This window comes from Populus trichocarpa, chromosome 13 (assembly GCF_000002775.5).
Source record: "Populus trichocarpa isolate Nisqually-1 chromosome 13, P.trichocarpa_v4.1, whole genome shotgun sequence".
NCBI classification, from domain to species: domain Eukaryota; kingdom Viridiplantae; phylum Streptophyta; class Magnoliopsida; order Malpighiales; family Salicaceae; genus Populus; species Populus trichocarpa.
Genome location: NC_037297.2, coordinates 9184241 through 9204950, shown reverse-complemented (window position 1 = coordinate 9204950; position 20710 = coordinate 9184241). Strand labels below are relative to the sequence as shown.

Below are 20710 nucleotides of genomic sequence, written 5' to 3'. Positions count from 1 at the left end.
GATATCGAGGGCTTGGAAAACCGCGAGGTGAGTCTCGATGTCTGGTTAAAAATCAGGATTATGGAGAAAGAAGCCCTGCACGAGAAAGATCCCAACCCAAAAGGTTGTGCTGGGCTAAATGCTAATGCTGGTTTAGAAACCTGATCATTTACGTTGTGTTCCTATAGGGGCCGGGTACACTCTATCTGAAATGAAAATGAGACAGAAATGAAAGCAAGACTTCGAAAGTTTGATAATTCATTAATTAAATAACTGATGAATATTAAATATAAATAATTTTTATTAATAAATTAAATATATTTAAATAAACAAAATCAACATTTATATATGTAACTTACAGATCTTATCATATGTTTACCATGTGTGAAGTGAGAAACTCTTTCTGTGTTGTCCACTCAATTTCTTCAGATAGCTTCCCCAAACCCTGCTGTTACCAACCTTCATCCCTTATTTCCCGTTCAATTTCTCCAGATATTACTATGTGCTATGACCCTTGGAACACCTCTTGAGTCCTGCCACAAGCTTACTATAATATGTTTAATCTTCAACCTTTCTGCCCTCGACTTGTCGGTTTTTTTTTTTTTTTTGTCCTTTGTACTACAACCGTTCAAGTCTTTTGTAACTACTTTACAAAATGTCAACTCATCCAGAATAGCCAATAAAAAATAAAATAAAAAATTCATTTCGAAGCTGTACTTTCAATAAAGACTTTGCATGTAAGCGCCCATCAATGTTTTATTCCCCTTCATGGCAGTATATCTATGGACCTCTTCTCTTGTCAACATCAGTCTCTAGTTTTTCACTAATCTGCCTTCTTCCTCCTTGGTGAGAGACCCTTTACGCTCTTGGGTTTTGACAACAAGAAATCAAGGTACTCCCGTTAATCATAATCAAAAGATTCTCCTTGTAATTTTCAATTTCTGATTTCTCTATCTGTATATAACCTCTCTTTTGAGCTCCATTTCGTTTGTTTGATGCCATATTTTCCAGTTCATAGTAACAGTGATTCGGTAGGTAAGATTAGTTCTAAATGTTTGTTTGATTTTAGCATTTCAGTTTATTTTTTGACTTCGATAGATGCCGGGTTCTTCTTTTATGTCCTGGTTTTTCATTAACAACTGATCAAATGCTTTAAAGCTAAGGCCAGTTTTGGTTTGTTTAGTCATGTAGGAGCGGGATTAACTAAATTGATGGTTTCTTTTTCTTTCTTTCCAGTAGTCATGGAGGAGTGGTTTGTTTACTCATCTGATATCTATAAGCCATCAAACTCTCCACTTCTACTGTTTTAATGAAATCACGTTTGCTGTTCATAATAATCATCGCTGCTTATCTGCTAAAACATTCTAAATACACACACACACACGAAAAAAAAAAAAGAGTGAAAAATGTTTCTTTTGTATTGGATGGTGTCCAGACATGCCTGCTTTTGAATGTGCCGTCAATTATTTGATGCGCCTTCTCCTGGCCTCAGGCTATATAGAAGGAAGAGAAGGAGGAGTTGCTTAGAAGGCTTCTAATTGGACCTCGAATTTTAGTTGATTATCATTAATGGTTGGATTACACTATAAGGATAATTTTCTCCCACATTTAATCCTTTCCATCCGGGGTTTGAATAGGATTTTGTTCTTACATCTATGTCTCATAAGAACTATAAGTTACCTTTTCAACTTATTTAGCTGGAACCTACTGCTGAAACTTTGATTCATTAGTATTACAAATTGTCCTGAAGAGAACGTATTTGAAAGAAAGATTTGTCATAAAGCAGCCCAGACAGCTATCATTGTGTAGGTATAGGAATCTGTCATGTGTGTATACTCGCTTTCATGTTGGTCTAATTTTTGCTCTTTTCATGGTCTGGAACAAGAAATGGAAGGATCATCTCGTAGAAAACGCAGCCGTGTGGAGATGCTTTCACCAAATTACAAGCTTGGTAAAACTCTTGGATATGGCTCCTTTGGAGAGGTGAAGCTTGCTGAGCATAAATTGACAGGTCTTCATGTTGCCATCAAAATACTTAATCGCCATGAGATGAAAAAACAGGGGATGGAAGAAAAAGGTATAGACCGTGCACAGCCTTTTACTATCAAAATGAATCTATGTGATTGGATAATTCTATTTGAATGAAAGTCATTCATCTGAACTTGAAATATGAAAGTTTTATGCCAAGATGTTAGACATTTATTATATTCCTCTGGGAGGACTCGAGGAAGATTTTGTTCTAGATTTTCTTTTCAGTTCAGAGTTTATTCAGATTTACCTCAGTTGTCTTATGTTTTCTCCTTTTCTTTTGCAGCGAGGAGAGAAATCAAAATCTTGAAAATGCTAATGCATCCTCATATTATACGACTGTATGAGGTTATTGAAACATCATCTGATATATTTGTTGTAATGGAGTATGCCAAGTGTGGGGAACTCTTTGAGTATATTTTGGAGAAGGGTAGGTTAGAAGAAGATGAGGCACGCAGTTTTTTCCAGCAGGCAGGATTGACTAATATTAAGCATTAGATTTCTTCCACATTTTCTCTTCATTTCCCAATTCGATTCAGTGAGCCAAACTTCTCTCTGCTTGCAGACAATTTCTGGTCTCGAATTTTGCCACAGGAATATGGTTGTTCATAGAGACCTTAAGCCCGAGAATTTGCTGTTAGATTCTAAGCACAATGTGAAGATTGCTGATTTTGGTTTGAGCAATATAATGCAAGATGGTCATTTTCTAAAGACAAATTGTGGAAGTTACAACTATGCTGCCCCAGAGGTATGGATCAGGTGGAGGCTTCCTTACCTCGTTTGGTCTAAGCTACATTTGCCTCATGTAGTGATTTTTATTCATAGGTAATGTTATCTGTTCTTTTAATAGGTCCTAGCTAGGAAATTGTATGCTGGGCCTGAAGTGGATATATGGAGCTGTGGTGTTATATTGTATGCTCTTCTTTGTGGTTCACTACCATTTGATGATGAAAGCATTCCCAATCTCCTCAGGAAAATAAAGGTACTTTACATTTTCTTTTCTATCTGTGGATTGTGTAAATCAGCTTAAAGTCTCCAGCAAATAGTTCAACTCAGTTATATAATTTTTGGGCTGGCCATTTTATTTTCAAGTTTAGCTTCAAGAATCAGTTATGTATGCATCATTAGAAACTTTGCTTTCTACTGACTGCTTAGGGTCTACTGTTATATTCTGTTGTCAGAAACCTTTTGTCGTGATTGAAGACTACGTTTAACTTCCCTTCACATCTTCGCTGACTCAAGTCATTTTGGGTTTCTCTGTTTTTGTTGCCTTGAAATAACCATCTTTTTTTACTACCTATTCCTGTCTCATATGATTGTTATAGTTGATTCTTCTGTATTCTGCTATTCCATTTTCCACCACATTCACAGTATAAAACATTACCTCTTTATTTCCCAACAATCTTCTGTACTACAAAACTATTGTTGTTTTATCCTTAAATTTATTATTTCCTTTGATTTTACACTTCCTTCACGATCAAGGAGTAATTTGCAGACCATGAATTTAATTATCAGTTTATTATATATGCTTTCTGAGTAGTCCATTTATTTTCTTTGTTAATAAGCGTTTAGTTACTGATATTCCACCTTCAATTGTATGTCATTATTATACGAAGATTAATTCTATAGCATCCTCAGCATACATTGTGTTCTCTTCAGGGTGGCATATATTCTATTCCCCGATATTTGTCACCTGGTGCAACAGATATGATCTCAAAGATGCTTATGGTTGATCCAATGAGAAGAATGAACATGCCTGAAATTCGTCAGCACCCGTGGTTCCAAGCTCACCTTCCACGTTATTTGGCTGTTCCCCTGCCAGATACTATGCAATATGCTAAAAAGGTCTTCCTACCTAAGATTTGAGTTATGAATTAATAGTGACTGTATGGTTTTGTTTCTTCTAAATCCTTGTACGTAGCTTTTATTTAGCATCAACCGGAGGATTCAATAATGGTGAGGAAGAGTGGTCAAATCTAATGTATTGTGTAAGACCTGAAATGTCTTGGATTGAGTGATAAAGAATGATCCTAGTTACGAGAAGTATATGTCATTAATGGAAGGTAGCATGAGGCTTAGCTGACTCGAGGATTTTAGTATGTTAAAATGGTAAATAGCATGGATTTTATTGTCTGTACTGGTTTGTTTTGACATGATGCTTCATTAGTTACAAGTATGGTATAACAGGTAGATCCTTGCTGTTCTCTGGAGAGGCTATACTGATATTCTGGATGCAAATGGATCCTTTTAGTGTCTAGGTGAAGCTCTTAGGACTAGCAGTACTGTGCCTAATACCTTACACAATGTTTGGAGAAAAAGGTTTTGAAGAAAAGGGAGAGAAATGAACCCTATAAGCATGTTTAATAGTCTTTTCTTCAAGGAGGGACAATTCAATCCCCTCCCTTCCAAATCATCGATCCAATTTATTCAAACTATTAACTGTCATTCCTGCAGATTGATGTAGAGATTTTTCAGGAAGTGGTCAAGCTGGGATTTGATGGGAAACAACTAACCGAATCCATTATATGCAGAATGCAAAATGAGGTTTGGAAAATTTAAAACTTTTCGTTGAGTGTTTTAAAAACTCTTTGCATACAATAATCGAAGTTTGCTTATTAGTATTACTTTACAATTTTTTCAGGCAAGCGTTGCATACCATTTGTTATTGGACCATCAATTCCGTGATTCTAATGGTTATCTTGGAGCTGAGATCCAAGAGACTACGGTGTGTTTATCTTTCCCATGTTTACTTTACAGGGGAAAAAATGTTGTCGACATTTTAATTTATGTTGGTAAGAAGTTATTTCAAGTGCATAGTAGTTTCTGAAAGGGCTTTGCTCTGAAATTCTAAGTTGTGGCATGTCTTGAGGATCTGTCCCTGGGCATGCATTAACTAAAACTGAGGAATATGATTTATCTATAATGTAAGAGGATTAATCTCCCTCTGCCCTGCACTAGGTGGGATATATATTTTTACCACTTCTATTTTTAGCATTTTCATTGAAGGATGATTAATGTTATATATTCTGTTAGTATACTTTCCATTTGATTTGCATTGCTCTCAAGTCTCAACCTTTTTTTCTTCTTTGCTAGGAAAGTAGTCTCAGTTCTATGCATCCAGATGAGCCTTCTTCATCAACAGGGCGCTTACTTCCAGGACATATTAATAATCAAGGATTGGCTTTACAGTTTCCGGGTAATAGGAAATGGGCTCTTGGACTTCAGGTTAGTTCCTGTGCTTTTAGAGTGTACAAATTCAAGTGCCGATTTCGAGCTTGTGTGTGGCATGAACTGCCTGGGGCTGGCTTAGGTTGTTTGGCTCTCAGCGGAACTTTGAGTAGAGATCCTAGGTTGTCATCTTAGATCCCATCTGGCTGCATGAGAAATTGAATATATAATGAAACAATGGCTATATTCATTTTACAGTTATACCTGATTATATTCATTGCCTTCACTTTGTCAGTCTCGAGCTCATCCTCATGAAATAATGATAGTAGTTCTCAGAGCTCTGCAAGAACTGACTGTGTGTTGGAAGAAAATTGGTGATTACAATATGAAGTGCAGGTGGATTCCTGGCACTCTTGAACCTCACAAAGGCAAAGCCATGGCAGTGAACGACCACCCTGTTCATAATTCTGATTTACTTGCGCAGCCCTCCATTGTTGAGAAAGATGCAATCATGAACCCACCGAATGTGGTGAAGTTTGAAGTGCAGGTAAATGCACTCATCCTGCTTGTTTTTGCTTTTAAATGTATATGAACGAGGAGAGATTCATATGGGAAAAGGGTCGAAAAGCTGATAAAAGGTAAACCTAGTGTAAAATCAAGGCATAGTCTGATATGGCTGATGCATTCACTGTTTTGACAGCTTTACAAATCTCACGAGGAAAAATACTTACTTGATCTACAAAGAGTCGAGGGTCCTCAGTTACTCTTCTTGGATCTTTGTGCAGCTTTCCTTGTACAGCTCAGAGTCCTTTAATCATGCTCCTTGTCCCTTGGCTGTCTTTCATTGTTTTAGCAAGCTCATGTTGCAGGCAATTATGCATTTCAACTTGTTCCTGTCTTAAAGAATAAAAACCTTTTTCTTTTTTTTTTCTTTTTTGCAGGCATGCATTTCAAGCTCATGTTTCAATCATGCATTTCATTTTTTTTATTCTTGTATGCAAAACGTACTTGAAGCTTTAAATTGAATGCCCACTGCAATTTAAGTTGTAAATGAGATACCTGCGGCTATTAATTGGCGGTCAAATTTATTTTTTTTTTTAAGAAAAGAAAATTATAAAGGATTTTTTAGCCTTTTGTTTTTTTTACTAAAAAAATCCTAATTATAAATTAAAAAATTTATACATGTATCTAATTAAATAAATTAAAAATCATATGTGCTAATAAAAAAATATTAATATATTTATTTAACTTGTTTTTGTTGCGGGTTACATAATTGTTTTTTCTAACATGAAAAAATAAATATATAGGTGTTGTTAATGTATTTTTTGACATCGACTAAAAAATATAATTATGAATAGAAAAATTGATGTTTATATATAATAAAATAAAACAAGGATGATATGTGTAAATAAAAACTTATAGAATCTCAAGTTAATTTTAAAAATAGTAGAAAAATATGATAATATTACGAGTGCACAAAATAAATCTTAAATGTATGAATCGATAAATTAAGAAATAGTTGTTTATGGCAATGAAATTCCATTATTTCTATAAAAGTAAAAGATAAGTATGCTATTTAACCCTATTATATCTTAAAGATCACTGTTTCATATCAAGAATAAATAATTTTTATTTTTAAAAATCATTTTTTAGTTATATAAAGCATAAACAATTATAGATGAGTTAGAATAATTTATTCAAAACATCAATTACATACAAAATAATTAATAAACAATTGTTATTTAAAAAAAAAAACTAAATATATAATCTAAGAAATCAGAGAGAAGAGATATTCTATAAGTATAGAGTGATAAATATTTCAAGTGTCAAGAATTAGAAATAATAATATTTTTCTAAAACAAAGTTTTAGGAAAAAAAAAGGATTTTTTTTAAAAAATATATTATAAAAAGAATAAAAATAAGAATAAAAAGAATGGTGATAAATAGGCTAAGTGTAAAGTAATAAATATTTCAAGTGTAAAGAAAAAAAAAAAAAAACCCAAACAAATTTTTTTCAAAAAAAATAAAAAATAAAAAAATTAACTATGGTATATTACCTGCTACAGTAAAAAAAATAAAAAATTACATATTGCCACCATTGTAGTGAAAATTGAAAAATATTTGCAAATTTCTCACCGCTATTGTACCTTCAACTATAAAAAAAATAAAAATTATAATTTTATCACCATAACAGTAAAAATTGAAAAAATTACAAAATTATCATTCCTACAATGTTTTACCCATTTCATTTTAGTATATTGTATAATAATTGCAACTACACACAATTGTTTAGTTGCTTACTTGATAATTATCTCATGCTTTACATGAGTCCCACCAAAACATTTTTTAACATAAAAAATATTTAGACATTTCCAACATGTTTTCCAGTGACAACAAAAATTTTAATTATTAATTCAAAACTTGGTTTATTTCGTCAACTTTGAAATTTTCTAATTTGAATCCATGTCTAGTTATGGTTTTAAATTAATCTGTGTTTGAGTTGATCTAATGTGACTCGATTGAATTAGCAGGTCCAAAAACAATTTACATGACCGATAGAAATATAATTTGATTTAAAAAAAAAACTAAGATTATGATATATTGGATTAATTTAGTGTATTAATAACTTTATTTTTTAGAATTATTATTTTTTATCTAAGTACAAGACGCTAGAAATAGACAATAGTAGCAAAGCAGTGGAATAATCTTTTTAAAAAATGATTATAATAGATTGTGAAAAACAAATGCCTTCTAAATTACAATAAATTTCTATTATCTTATTCAAAAACAAAATAAAAATTAAATGAAATTTAATAAAATAATATCTAAAATATATCCTTAATTAATGTAAAAAATAATATATAATATTTTAAATTAATTATTTTTAAAGAAATTAATATTTTGGAAAAACAATTTAAAAAAAAAACAAGTTAGGTGGCCTAGACCCTGGACCATATAAAAAAAAACCTCATGCATTGGGGCTTGACAATTTAGACCCGTGCACGAGGGCTTCCTTTTTTTCTTCTATTTAAAGAGGTGAACGATGCGTTATCTATTTTTTGAAATTTAACAATCTTATGTGGTTAGAAAGTTAGAATGTTGATATCTAGGTGGCAAAAAATCCATTTTCACCCATATTTATACTAAAAACACTAAGGAAACATCTTAGAGATTTCAATAAATCCATTTATTATATTAAATTAGTATTTAATCGGTTAAAAATAAACCAACTCGAATACAAATTTTTTCTCAATGCTTGATCTATTTTTTTTAGCAACAAGAATGAAAGAAAAAATATCTAAATAAAACTTCATTCGTCAAACGCAATCCATTAACACCAAGAATAGCTAGTTTTGCACTCGAAAATAGCTCGTTTATCAACTCTCTCTCATCTTCACCATAATCCGGTGACTCTCCCCTATCTCTCAAACTCAGAGATTAAAATATAAACAAAATAAAATTTTGGACTAAATCATTTACTCATCAAACTAAAGGGACCAAAAAGAAATTTTGACAAAATCCCAAGGCATAAAAGGCATTGACACAACTTGCTTTTTTTAGAAAAAAGGCTTCCAATCTTTTCTCTCTTTCAATTTGGTCCCCTCAATTTTAATTCTTCTCAAACAATAAAATCAAATTCTTTATCGTGAAATCGAGCATTAATCCAATGACAATGTTTTTTTTATGATTGAGATAATCATATAAAAGTAAGTCGAAACAAATTATCACCCACAAATCCCAATAAAACACAAAATAAAATTATCAAATTGAAAAGAAAAAAAATCTGATGACTAAAAGCTAAAAATAAAAATAAAAAAGGGGTTAAGAGTTCATACCACATTTGTTTTAAGAAAAAAAGACCTACCATTTTGTTTTCCAATTTTGGTCACCTCCTTTCCCATTTCTTTCAAATATTAAAATTGATTTTTTTTTTTGTAAAATCGAGCATCAATCCAATATTAAGAATTTTTTTTATTACACTATATATATATATATATAAAGTAAGTCAAAACAAATTATCAACCCCAAATCTTAATCACCACAACATTACATGATGAAATTGAAAAAATAAATTGATAACAAAAAAAATAACTAAAATAAAAAATAAATAAAACAAAACATTGCAAAACCATAGTGTTTTTCCTCGCAGTCTATAATTTTTTTTTTAATATATTAGTGCGTTTCATATGTTTTTCCTAATTGCTTCTATTCACTTCACTTAATGCATATGCAATGTTGTGTGAGGATATTTTTAAATCCTATTCTTATTGAATTTTGCAGCAATTAAAATGATTATTTAAGAATTTTTTAGAATTAAGTTTTGAAAGGAAAAATGTATTACTCTAGTCAAAAATATTTTCCATAATTTTAACGATTTAAATTCTGAAGGCAAAAAATTATTACTCTAGTCAAAAAAAAAAAATTTAGTTATGTATTTATTTATTTATTTTACACAACCTATCTTTTTTTATCATCAACATGATTTTTTTTAATAAAAACTTGGTTATTAAAATGAATATTCATAAGAATTTATTTGAACGATTTAAATTAAAGACCAAAAAAAATTATCTTTTGAGCCAAAAACTTGTCTTTTTCTTATTCATTTATATCTTTTATATTTTGGAAAAAACATGTATATATTTTTTTTAAGTTTGGTTTTAAATAACTTATCATTATAATTATTTTATTCTCATTTAATATTCATGTACAATTCTTTTTTTTTTAAATTACATATTGGATTCAAATATAGTTATTTATAAAGTAATTGTTAATATTACCATAAAAAGTTCAAATCTTTATTTAAAAACATGAAATAATTGGATGAATTTTTAAATATCATTATAATTATTTATTTAAAGAGGAATTTTTTAAAAATAATAAATAAAAAACAAAAGTAAAGTGCTAAGTGAATAAAGTCCAAGGCTGTTTGGGCTTGAAAAAATGAACAAGGAAAACCTGGGCCTTCAAGGTTATACCCATTTGTTTGGCCTTTGAAGATAAAAGGTTAGGTGTTTCTATGCTTTGAAGGTCAAACTGCGTGCCTATCATTTAAATAGAAAGTCTAGAGACACTGATGCGTAAAAAGTTAAGCTCGCACCCTGGTAATTTTATTTTAAAAAAAATAAGTCGACAACACATCGTCCGCTATAATAATTTTCAACCACCAAAAAATCAAGGTTTAAGTTTTTTAATCTCTAAAATCTAAATTTCAACCTGTTTTCACCCAAAAACATATATAAAAAAACATCTTAAGAACTTCTATAATCTCATTCCCAACCACAAAACACACTCTAATTAGCCTAAAAACTCAAAATCAATTAAAAACAAACTTTTCAAATCACGATCTACTTTCCTTGTCATGGACTTTCCTCTAAAAAATAAACTCATTGATACCAAGATTTATGGTTTTATGGCTGGAAGAAGGTTGGATGAAAATTTTCTCTCTCCTCTTTCATTGTGTGACTCTCTCCCCTCTTTCAACCATAAAAGGAAAAAAAATGTTAGAAATGTAGTTTCATGTTGAAAATATAAAGTTTGAAAATAATATAGATCAAAGTATAGAAAAATATGCCTATTGAATAATGCTAATGGAAAAAATAGTTATTTCAACATTGTATTCTCCACCCCTTTCAGCCAACTACCATCTATTTCAACATCCAGTTCTCTTAGAAAGAGCTCACAAGCCGCCTCTTTCATGTTCTTAACCCATCTAACCAGGGCAACAACTCCTTCTTCAAGGCCTATACTAATTGTTCCTTTCAGTCCCGATACCACCGCTCAAATTATTTGTTCTAAGTAAGCAGGATCTGTAGGTAGTGTTGGTACTGCCAGTGCCACAGGTGGAGGCCTAACAATCTTATCACTAGCCTCAGACCTAGCAAATCGTACATCTTTGGTCTCTTGTATGAAATTTTATACTCGAAATCCTGTCAACTCCCTTCTTTCTGACTGTGTAGTAGCAGCCGGAGTATGAGATGTGATATCTAGTAATGGGTCCTCTTCTAGAGTTTCACTCCTGCTCACTCTACGTATCCCCTTCCTATTTGGAGAAAGGTCTATCCTCGATCCTTGTCCCAGCCAAAGCTCTAATACCTATTGTAACATCCTTAAATTTTAGAAAAATGTCAAGTTTAATATTACATCGTGGTTCACAAAAATCCATGAATTTTTTATTTTATTTTTATCATTACCAAAATTTCAACAGAGTTCTATTTGTAAAAATCAATTTACCTATTATCAACATTATATCTTAATCAATTACTCAATTCATTCAAAATCCATTCAACTGGATTATTCCCACATCAGTCATTACCAATGATAAATTTTCATATTATTAATAAAAGATGAGTAAACTAACTAAACTGCTTGTTATAATGCCTAAAAGATTATGATTACAAGTTAATTTATACATTATAACAAAATGAAGTTTATATACACATTAAGTAATATTTATAAAGAGATTTTCCATAAATATCATATTATGTATATATACAGAATATTCACAACTATAAAACTATCCGATATTAATTATAATTACATTATTTAACAATCTATGAATTTGTCACTTATAGACATAAATAACCAAACTACATTATATAAATAAGTCCTTAATATGGAATCTAGACCAATACAAAAGCACCAAAGTAACTAGTCGTGTTGATCTTAAGATGTATCTGAAATACCCGCATAAAATAATGATAAATATTCCATAATTAATCTTTGTTATTTAAACTACATAACTTAATTTTGGTGCTTCTTCAAATAGATGTATTTATCAAACATAATATTCTTTACATGTAATTTATACTCCCTTCTCCATGTTATAATATACCAACTTATCGAAAGTCATTCATTATAGTAATTTGTTCAATGGAATATAATTTGATTCAATGTCTTCTCCGAGACGCAAACATTAAGGCAATTCCTTCAATGGAACTCCACACAACACGAAAATTCCTTCAACAAAACTCCATTCTACAAGACAAATCCTTTAACAGAATACCACATAACACGACAATTCCTTGAACGAAACTCCACTCTACACAACAATTCCTTTAACAAAATTCCAAATTAATTGCAATATCTCCTTTAGGAAGCCTTAACTCATTGTTTAATCAAGACTCATTCATTATACACATTTTTCACGGTATTACCATGTACCCCTACAATTTAAAGACTTTGCAAATTGAATAAGAATGCGTAAAAACAAAAGTCAAGGTGCAAGATACCTATCTGCAGCTGACTGCCATACAATAGTCCCTACTACATGTATAACTCTTGCAACCTCACTTGTATTCAATTATCAAACACACATTTTCTTTAGATTCTATTTAAGTCATCTTATTTCAAGCAATTAGATTTTCAGTTCTTCAATTAATCCAAATGTTACCCATTTATCTAACATGTTAATTAACACAAATCAAGCATAAAAATAATTCATCATTCAATCTATATTCAAAAATTTAACCTCTACATTACACTAATTTATTCAATATTCTTCCCAACATCTAAATCATCCCAACTAACCCTTTTAGGTTAAGTCTCGTACCTCAAAGTGATGCCAAAATAAGGGAAAACATAAGTGAAATAAACCTTGCTTTCCATTTTTTTTTTCCCTTGTTTTTCCCAAAACTATAACTATTCACACTCTAGAATTTATTTATTACACTCTTTAATAGTCAAGAATCACTTTAATATACTTGATTAAACTTCACTTTAGAAAAATCTCTAAAGTGTTTAAGTGGTTTTCTGAATTTGAATTTGAATTCTCTCTCTCTCTCTCTCTTTTCATTAATTCCGGATCATAAATGCTCTAGATATTTATAGACCCTAACAAACTGATTAACCACTTGAAGCCTTAAAATAAATTAGGAGTTCGTTTTCGATACAGTCTCAAACGGTCGATATGTGTACCAACTAGTCGATTATACCGGTCAACCGTTTTTGCTACCGCTTCAAACAGTCGATGTGTGTCTCAACTGGTCAATTATACTTATCAACTGTTTTTTTTTTTTTTTTTGCTATTTAACCTTTTCTAACTTTCTACTTAAAAAAACCTGGGGTTTTACAAAAAACACAAAGTTATTTTAGTTTGTTGTACTAGTTCTCTAGCTTGTTTTTGCTACTACTCTCTAAGCTGCAAGTCAAATCAAATATTTTTTAAAAAGGTAAAAAATATTGTCTAGGTGTTGCTAACGTGTTTTCTAAGAAAAAAAACCATAAACTCTAAATCTAATGCATATTGGACAACATCGGTTTGTGATTTGCGAGAACTTAACCTTGAAGCAATTATTCAAAGCTGAAAAGAACATCTGATCTTCAAGTAATCTTCGTATAAACCCTAAATAATCATAGATCTATCTAACAAGATCCTCAAGACTTCTGAAAAAATTTAAAATTTATAGTTTCCACTACGTGTATGCATTTCGAGAAACCTAAAAGTGGTAGGGGAACCATCGTTAGATAATTAGGGTTATTATACACATGTTTTAATTTTATTAGTGTTAATTTTGAATTAATTTTATGTATAAAAATTATTTTGCCCAAATATTAATTTTTTTCTCATGATTTGTTTTTTTTTTTAAAACAAACTTCGGTTACTGTTCCAGTTAGATTTGGCTGTATATTTTTTTATATGGCTAAAATCCACCTTGAATTAAAAAACATGCTTCTAAATGGTTACTATAGCCATAAGTAGCGGTGCCAGCAATGCTGGCGTGCCAGGCTGTGCTATAAACACAACCAGTCACTGCTGGCTACAACCATAATAATGTCAGGCTCTGCTAGCGCTGCTGGGTAGCCTTGTGCGAGGCTGCTACCTCGCGCATAGTGGCTTTCACTACAGTCGCTGGGAAGAGTAGCAACATGCATTGTTGTGGCTACTTCGATGATGGGTTGTGTGCCTTCTGCCAACAGCATCCCAGGAGAATTTGCCTATGACTCTTATACCTAATTATAAGAGAGAGAGATAAGGAGCAAAATTACAATTATACCACTAAAGCATTTTTTTAAGGTATTGGTGCAAAGTAACAAATTTGCCCATGACTCTTATACCTAATTACTATGGGTATTTTAAGTTAGAATTATGATTTTACCCTTCCATATATAAAATGATGATTAAGAAAAAAAAATTTCTCATGATTCAAATCCTTACTTGATTTGATAAATTTCTAAGATTAGTGTGAAATAATATATATGATATTATTTAAGGGGCAAATTAATATTTTACCATTTATATGGTTTTTATGTTTCCCTATAAATGGAAAGTTATGCCTCTTATTTTCAGTAAGTAGAATACAATATATAAATACCTAAAACATAGAAGAAAAGAGCTAGTACTCAAAGGTATAGTAATTTCACTCTCTTAAAAGGCTTTACGATATTTCTCATTGGTGGTTGGTATGGATTACTGTTAGAGGCCAGATATTTAGATGATTTGTGGTTTACAGCAACCTAACCTTGAAGCAATTCTTCAAAGTAAAAAAGAACATCTGATTGTTAGATAATCTTTGTATAAACTCTAAACAATCTTACATCTGTCTTTCAAGATCCTTGAGACTTCTGAAAGAATTTAAAATTTATATTTTTTGTTGTGTGTATACGTTTTGGAAACCCAATAGTGTTAGTGGAGCCATCATTAGACAATTAGTGTTATTACACACATGTTTTAATTGTTATTGGTGTTAATTTTGAATGAATTTTATGTGTAAAAATTAATTTTTCCCAAAAATATTTTTTTTCTCATGATTTTTTTAAATTGAACTTTAATTACTGTTTCGGTCAGATTTGGCTGGATTTTTCAGATCTAACTGAAATCCACCTTGAATTAATAAAAAATGCTTTTAAATGGTTGCCACACCATAAGCAGCGACGCTAGCAACGTAGCATATTTGATGCTAATAAATTGACCGAACCAAACTTCTTAGAATGATACCGATATGTGAGAAGTTCTGAAAAGGAAAAAAGGATTATATGTTCTTGAAAATTCAATTCTTTTTTATCCTTTATGAGGATGTTGATAATGAAGTTAGGACTAAATATCAACATCATATTGATGACGATAAATAAGCTACATCTATATTGTTAGCCAACATGTCACTTGAACTTCAAACATAGTATAAGAATATGGATGCCCATACAATAATTATGCATTTCAAAAATTTATTTAATGTGGCTAGTAAGACTGAAAGTTAAGACCTCTAAGTAATTGTTCCACTGTAATATGATGGAGGGTTCCTCGATGCACATCCATGTGTTAAGGATGATTGACTATTTTAAGAAATTGGGTCAGTTAGGTTTTTTCATGGGTCATGAGTTAAGCGTTGGTCAGGTCTTACAATCCAAGTATAAAAGCCTACTTGGAGCATCATCAATTACAAAGGAACTTGTCATCATCGTGGCAAGAAAAGTCAATATAAGAGAAGCTGCAAATATTATTTTGCAACAATGAATGCTAAAAATCTTATTGAATCTTCTACTTCATGTGAGTTTATGATTGAATAAAGGTAAAATGGACCTACAAATTGATAATGAATCGATGGTTGTTGCATTAATATTGCCAAGTTGGCTAATACTAGAACTTAATAATTGTTATTTTATTCTAGTTCTTTCTAGAAATATCGTATCTATTTCTGAATGGACTTAAAATTATTATTAAGGGCAAATGTTGAACTTTCTATAATAATGATGTTTATTATGGATCTCGTACTTATACATATGGGTTGTATATATTTGATCTTGAAATGCTCAGGTTCAATATAAATTGCAAGAAGAACAAATTAGATAATCGATATCCATATTATTTATGGTATTGTAGACTAGGTCATATCAATATAACAATAAATACCAAGTTATATAAGGAAGGATATTCGATCCTTTTGATTATAAATCATATGAAATTTGTAAAGTTTGTTTCTTAGGTAAGATGAACAATAATGAATGGATATACATGTTTCTTCATTGATGACAATATTGGATATGATTATGTGTATTTGATGAAAGTATTAATCATTTGAAAGGTTCAAAGAATTTAGAAATAATTTAAAAAAAAAAAACAAATTGGAAAAAGTATTAATATGCTTCAATCAGATCGAGGTGGTGAATACTTCACTAAAAATTTTAAAATTATGTAAAAAAAAATGGGATTCTCTCATAATAGACATCTCCTAGAATAACACAACATAATATAGTTTTTAAAAGGAGAAATTGCATCCTATTGCATATGGTGCAGTCCATGATAAGTTATACAGACCTTCCACCTTCCTTTCTAGGGCTATGCCCTACAAACTACTACTTACCATTTTAAAAGGGTTCTATCAAAATCTATTGATAAGAATCCATATGGTTTTATGGAATGGTAAGAAACCAATATTATCATACTTAAAAGATTTGAGATGTGATGCTTATGTGAAGCATATTGTATCTGAAAATATTGAAAGCTAAGTTAGATAAATATAAGTTTGTTGATATCCAAAAGAAACTATTGGATATTATTTATATCAATCTATTGAGCAAAAATGGTTGTGTCAAAATATGCTATCTTTCTAAAGAAAGAATTTGTTCTTGAAAGGAGTGAAGAGAGAAAAATAGATCTTGAAGAAGTTCAAGAACCACAAACTGACGTGCAAAAAGAACCTAAGCATAAGGCTATAATATTAGATATTATACATGAAGCTCAAGAAAAATAAGAACTCTATAGATCTGGTAGGACACATCATGCACCAATAAGATATGAACTTCTCATGAAAGCTAGAAATCATGAAAGCTAGAAATGATGAGTTGCTTATACTTGATGAGCCTACCAATTACATTGAATTAATATCTAATATTGATTCCAAGAAATGACTTAGGGCTATGAAATCGAAAATGGATTTCATGTATACCAACCAGATATGGAACTTGGTTGATCTACTTGAAAGGAGAAAACATATTGGATGTAAATGGGTCTTTAAGAGAAAGACTAACATGGAAGACAATGTAAAAATATATAAAGCTAGACTAGTTGCTAAAAGCTACAGACAAAGACAAATAGGTTGACTTTGATGAAACTTTCTTGCCAATAACAATGTTAAAACCCTTAAAAATTTTGCTTGCTATAGCAACATACTATGATTATAAGATTTGGTAAATGGATTTCAAAATTATATTCCTGAATGGGAATCTTCAAGAAGATATGTATGTGACACAACTTGAAAGTTTTGAATTTGAGAAATTTGCCAATAAAATATGCATGCTATAAAAATTCATTTATCAACTTAAACAAGCTTCAAGGATTTGGGATATGCATTTTGATGAGACAAATCAAATAGTTTGATTTTATAAAAAAGATGGATGAAACTCGTGTTTATAAAAATATTAGTGGGAGTATAGTTGTTTTTATAATATTATATGTAGACAACATGTTATTAATAGTTTATTGTTAATAAAGATTTTGTTGTCGAAGAATTTTTCCATGAAGGATATGAGAGAAGCAATCTATATACTGGGAATAAAGATCTATAAAGATAAATCTAAAAGGTTATTTGGATTGTCTCAATCCGTATACATATATAAGATGCTAAAATAATTTAGCATGAAAAAATTCAAAAAATAATACTTATTTATCTCGCATATGATACTCTCTTCAAGGAGATGTGCCTTAAAGAATAAATCGAAAGAGAAATAATGGAAATGATTCCATATATTATGGATCTAAGATCCATAATATATGTGATGCTATGTACAAGACTAGATGTATCTTATGTTTTGAGCATAATGAGTAGATACCAATCTAATCCAAATGAAAGTCACTAGAAGATAGTTAAAAATATTTTGTATATACCCCTTGTTAGTGTATATGCCTTGTAGTCATTTGGTTGATTACACGTGGCATTGACTTTATTCATGTAAATATGTTTAATTTATTAATAAAACTTATTCATCTTTAATATTCATCAAATATTTTATTAATGAATCTAATATTTGATTATTGAATTTAGAGTAAAGATAAAGTTCCTAAGATAAAAATGCTTTACAAAGGAAATTATAAAGTTATTATAATTATAGAATTTCTATTACATCAAAGCATTGTTCATAAAGACTAAACATTAATTCGAGCTGTTAAAACTTGTACATATTATGTTTTTTCTCTTATTAAAGAAAATAATTGTTCTCAAAAGCTGAGGTATGAAGGATACATATAACTAATATGTAGGTGCTTGTCGGATGACATATACACTAAACTGATCTGCAAAAGAATTTCACATGGAAAGATCACTTGTGTCTAAGTAAAAGCTCATATGATGGTTGTGTAAGTGATTATTAGACTTGAGATCACTAAGTGATCCTACTACATTTTTTCCTAATCAAGGGTAACAAATAGACAAATATTAAGTAATCAACAGATGATTCATCACCCTTGGTGAATTAGAAAAAAATGTTTCATCTATTTTTAAATAGTATTGATTATAAATCCTTGCGTAGGGTGGAATGAGATTTGAAAAGAGTTTCAAATCTTATTCAAATAATCAATGATTATAGTGTTGAGAACAAATATTTGCTTGACATAGTAGACATACTCCATGCTATAATATCTGAATTAGAACATTGTTGATGAAGGGATAATAATTACACTGAGAAACTGGTCACTGAAAGATTAGGTTAAATCACTTATGACTTTTCTAATATTTGAGAGAGCATGACAGGTTGCTAGACATTGTTGAATTGATAATAAAATAATTTTTTTAATCTTATTTTATTTAGCATTGTCAATTATATTTGGATAAACTTATTAGGGAACCTAATAGGTCACACACATAAGAACCATTGGTCAGAAATTAAAATAGGATGATTAATCAAGTGTGACTTGAGTGTAAATAAATTTTAGAAATTAAGGACTAGAATGTAATTAATACACGAGATTATAATTCTAGACTTAGAAACAACCAAGTAAAGACTTGATTGAATACATTTCTAAAATTAGAGTAAACTAATATATGTAATATTATTTAAGGAAAAAATTAATATTTTGTTATTTATAAGGTTTTTGTGTTTCCCTATAAATGAAAAGTTAAACCTCTTATTTTCAGTGAGTAGAGTACAATACAGAAATATTTATAAAAAAAAGAGCTAGCACTCAAAGGTATAACAATATCTCTCTCCTAAGAGGGTTTAGGAGATTTATTATTAGTGGTTTGTGTGGATTACCGTTAGAGGCTAGATATTTGAACGACTTATGGTTTGCGACAACCTAACCTTAAAACAATTATTCAAAGCAAAAAAAAAACATTTGATCTTCAGGTAATTTTTGTACAAACCTTAAACAATCTTAGATCTATCTAACATGATCATTGAGACTCCTAAAAAAAATTAAAATTTATAATTTTCATTGTGTGTATCTGTTTTAGAGAACTCAACACCCTTATGGTATTGTATTAAATTAGGAACCAATTATATGCTTAAAAAAATATTGAACTGGATTGAATTTATCTTTTTCTAACTCCTTGTTACTTCTTGATTGAATGGACTACTAGAGATGAATAATATCAATTTGCCATGACTTTAACCATATAACCATCATAAAAGTATAGGATCCCAAATTGATGACCATGTTGTTATGTTAATTAGATTGGCATGAGCAGTGAAGAATATTACTTGACCACCCTAAACATTTATATCCCAAATTGGATTGGCCTGAGCGGTGAAATTTTAATAATCAATTTTTTACCTCTAATTTTTTATATATTTAAAAAAATTATATTTTAAGAACAATTTAATTTTTATTCTAATAATAATAAGAAAAAAAAAAGAAATTAGGGAGTGAAATAAGAAGAAAGATAGAACAAAGGACTAAGAAGAGTAGAGACTGGAAAATAATAGGAGAAGAATATGCAAAAGAGATAAAGAAAAAGAAATTAGAGGATCAAGCAAAACTGAAAATTATTTAAAGAGATCCTACACATTAAAAAGATGAAATTTAATTAATTATAAATTCATAATCAAGAAGGAAACAATATAATTATCTATCATTAATTTTCTAGTTTAGTTTTCTTGTATTGCTAGGATCCTAGAAAATATAACTAAGAAACATTTAGACAAAATGAGCACACACTAAAAGATTATAAAAAGACTCTTGCAAAAGAAAAACCTAAGCAAACAACAAAAGGAAACTAGGGTAAAAAAATAGACAAAAAAAACTTAGCCTCCTCAATGTTGTAGGAAGATAACCCAAAAAAATCAGCAACAACCCAAAAAAATCAGCAACAACAGCAGCCTTTTATTAGGTTTTTCAAAACACATAGATACAATAAAAATGATAAATTTAAAATTATTTTAAGAGTCCCAAGATTCTCATTAGACAATTTAGGGTCGTTTAGGGCTTTAGCAAAGATTACATGAGGATCAGATCTTCTTTCTAAGGTTTAATCAACTTCTTCAAGGCTGAGTTATCGCAAATTATAAGTCTTTCAAGCATTCGATCTCTAACAATAATTCATATAAACCAATGAGAAATCTCATAAAACCCTTTTAGAAAGGAGAGATCACTATGTCTTTCTAT

General features: G+C 30.1%; 1 protein-coding gene across 2 annotated transcripts; it reads left to right on the top strand.

Annotated features, from left to right (window-relative positions):
- The first annotated feature begins 694 nt into the window (after positions 1–694).
- LOC7497360 (SNF1-related protein kinase catalytic subunit alpha KIN10) lies at positions 695–6226 on the top strand. 2 transcript variants are annotated; one of them, XM_024583365.2, is made up of 11 exons: positions 701–871; positions 1865–2056; positions 2294–2478; positions 2573–2755; positions 2858–2989; positions 3667–3852; positions 4462–4551; positions 4649–4732; positions 5101–5232; positions 5471–5722; positions 5876–6226. In XM_024583365.2, the coding sequence occupies exons 2-11, from the start codon at positions 1867–1869 to the stop codon at positions 5987–5989; spliced, it is 1548 nt and encodes a 515-aa protein (XP_024439133.1). In that variant the 5' UTR covers positions 701–871; positions 1865–1866; the 3' UTR covers positions 5990–6226. The 2 variants fall into 2 exon arrangements, with proteins under 2 accessions (XP_024439134.1, XP_024439133.1); XM_024583366.2 differs by lacking the exons at positions 5471–5722; positions 5876–6226 and having other exon boundaries at positions 695–871; positions 4649–4799; positions 5101–5231.
- Positions 6227–20710: the final 14484 nt, after the last annotated feature.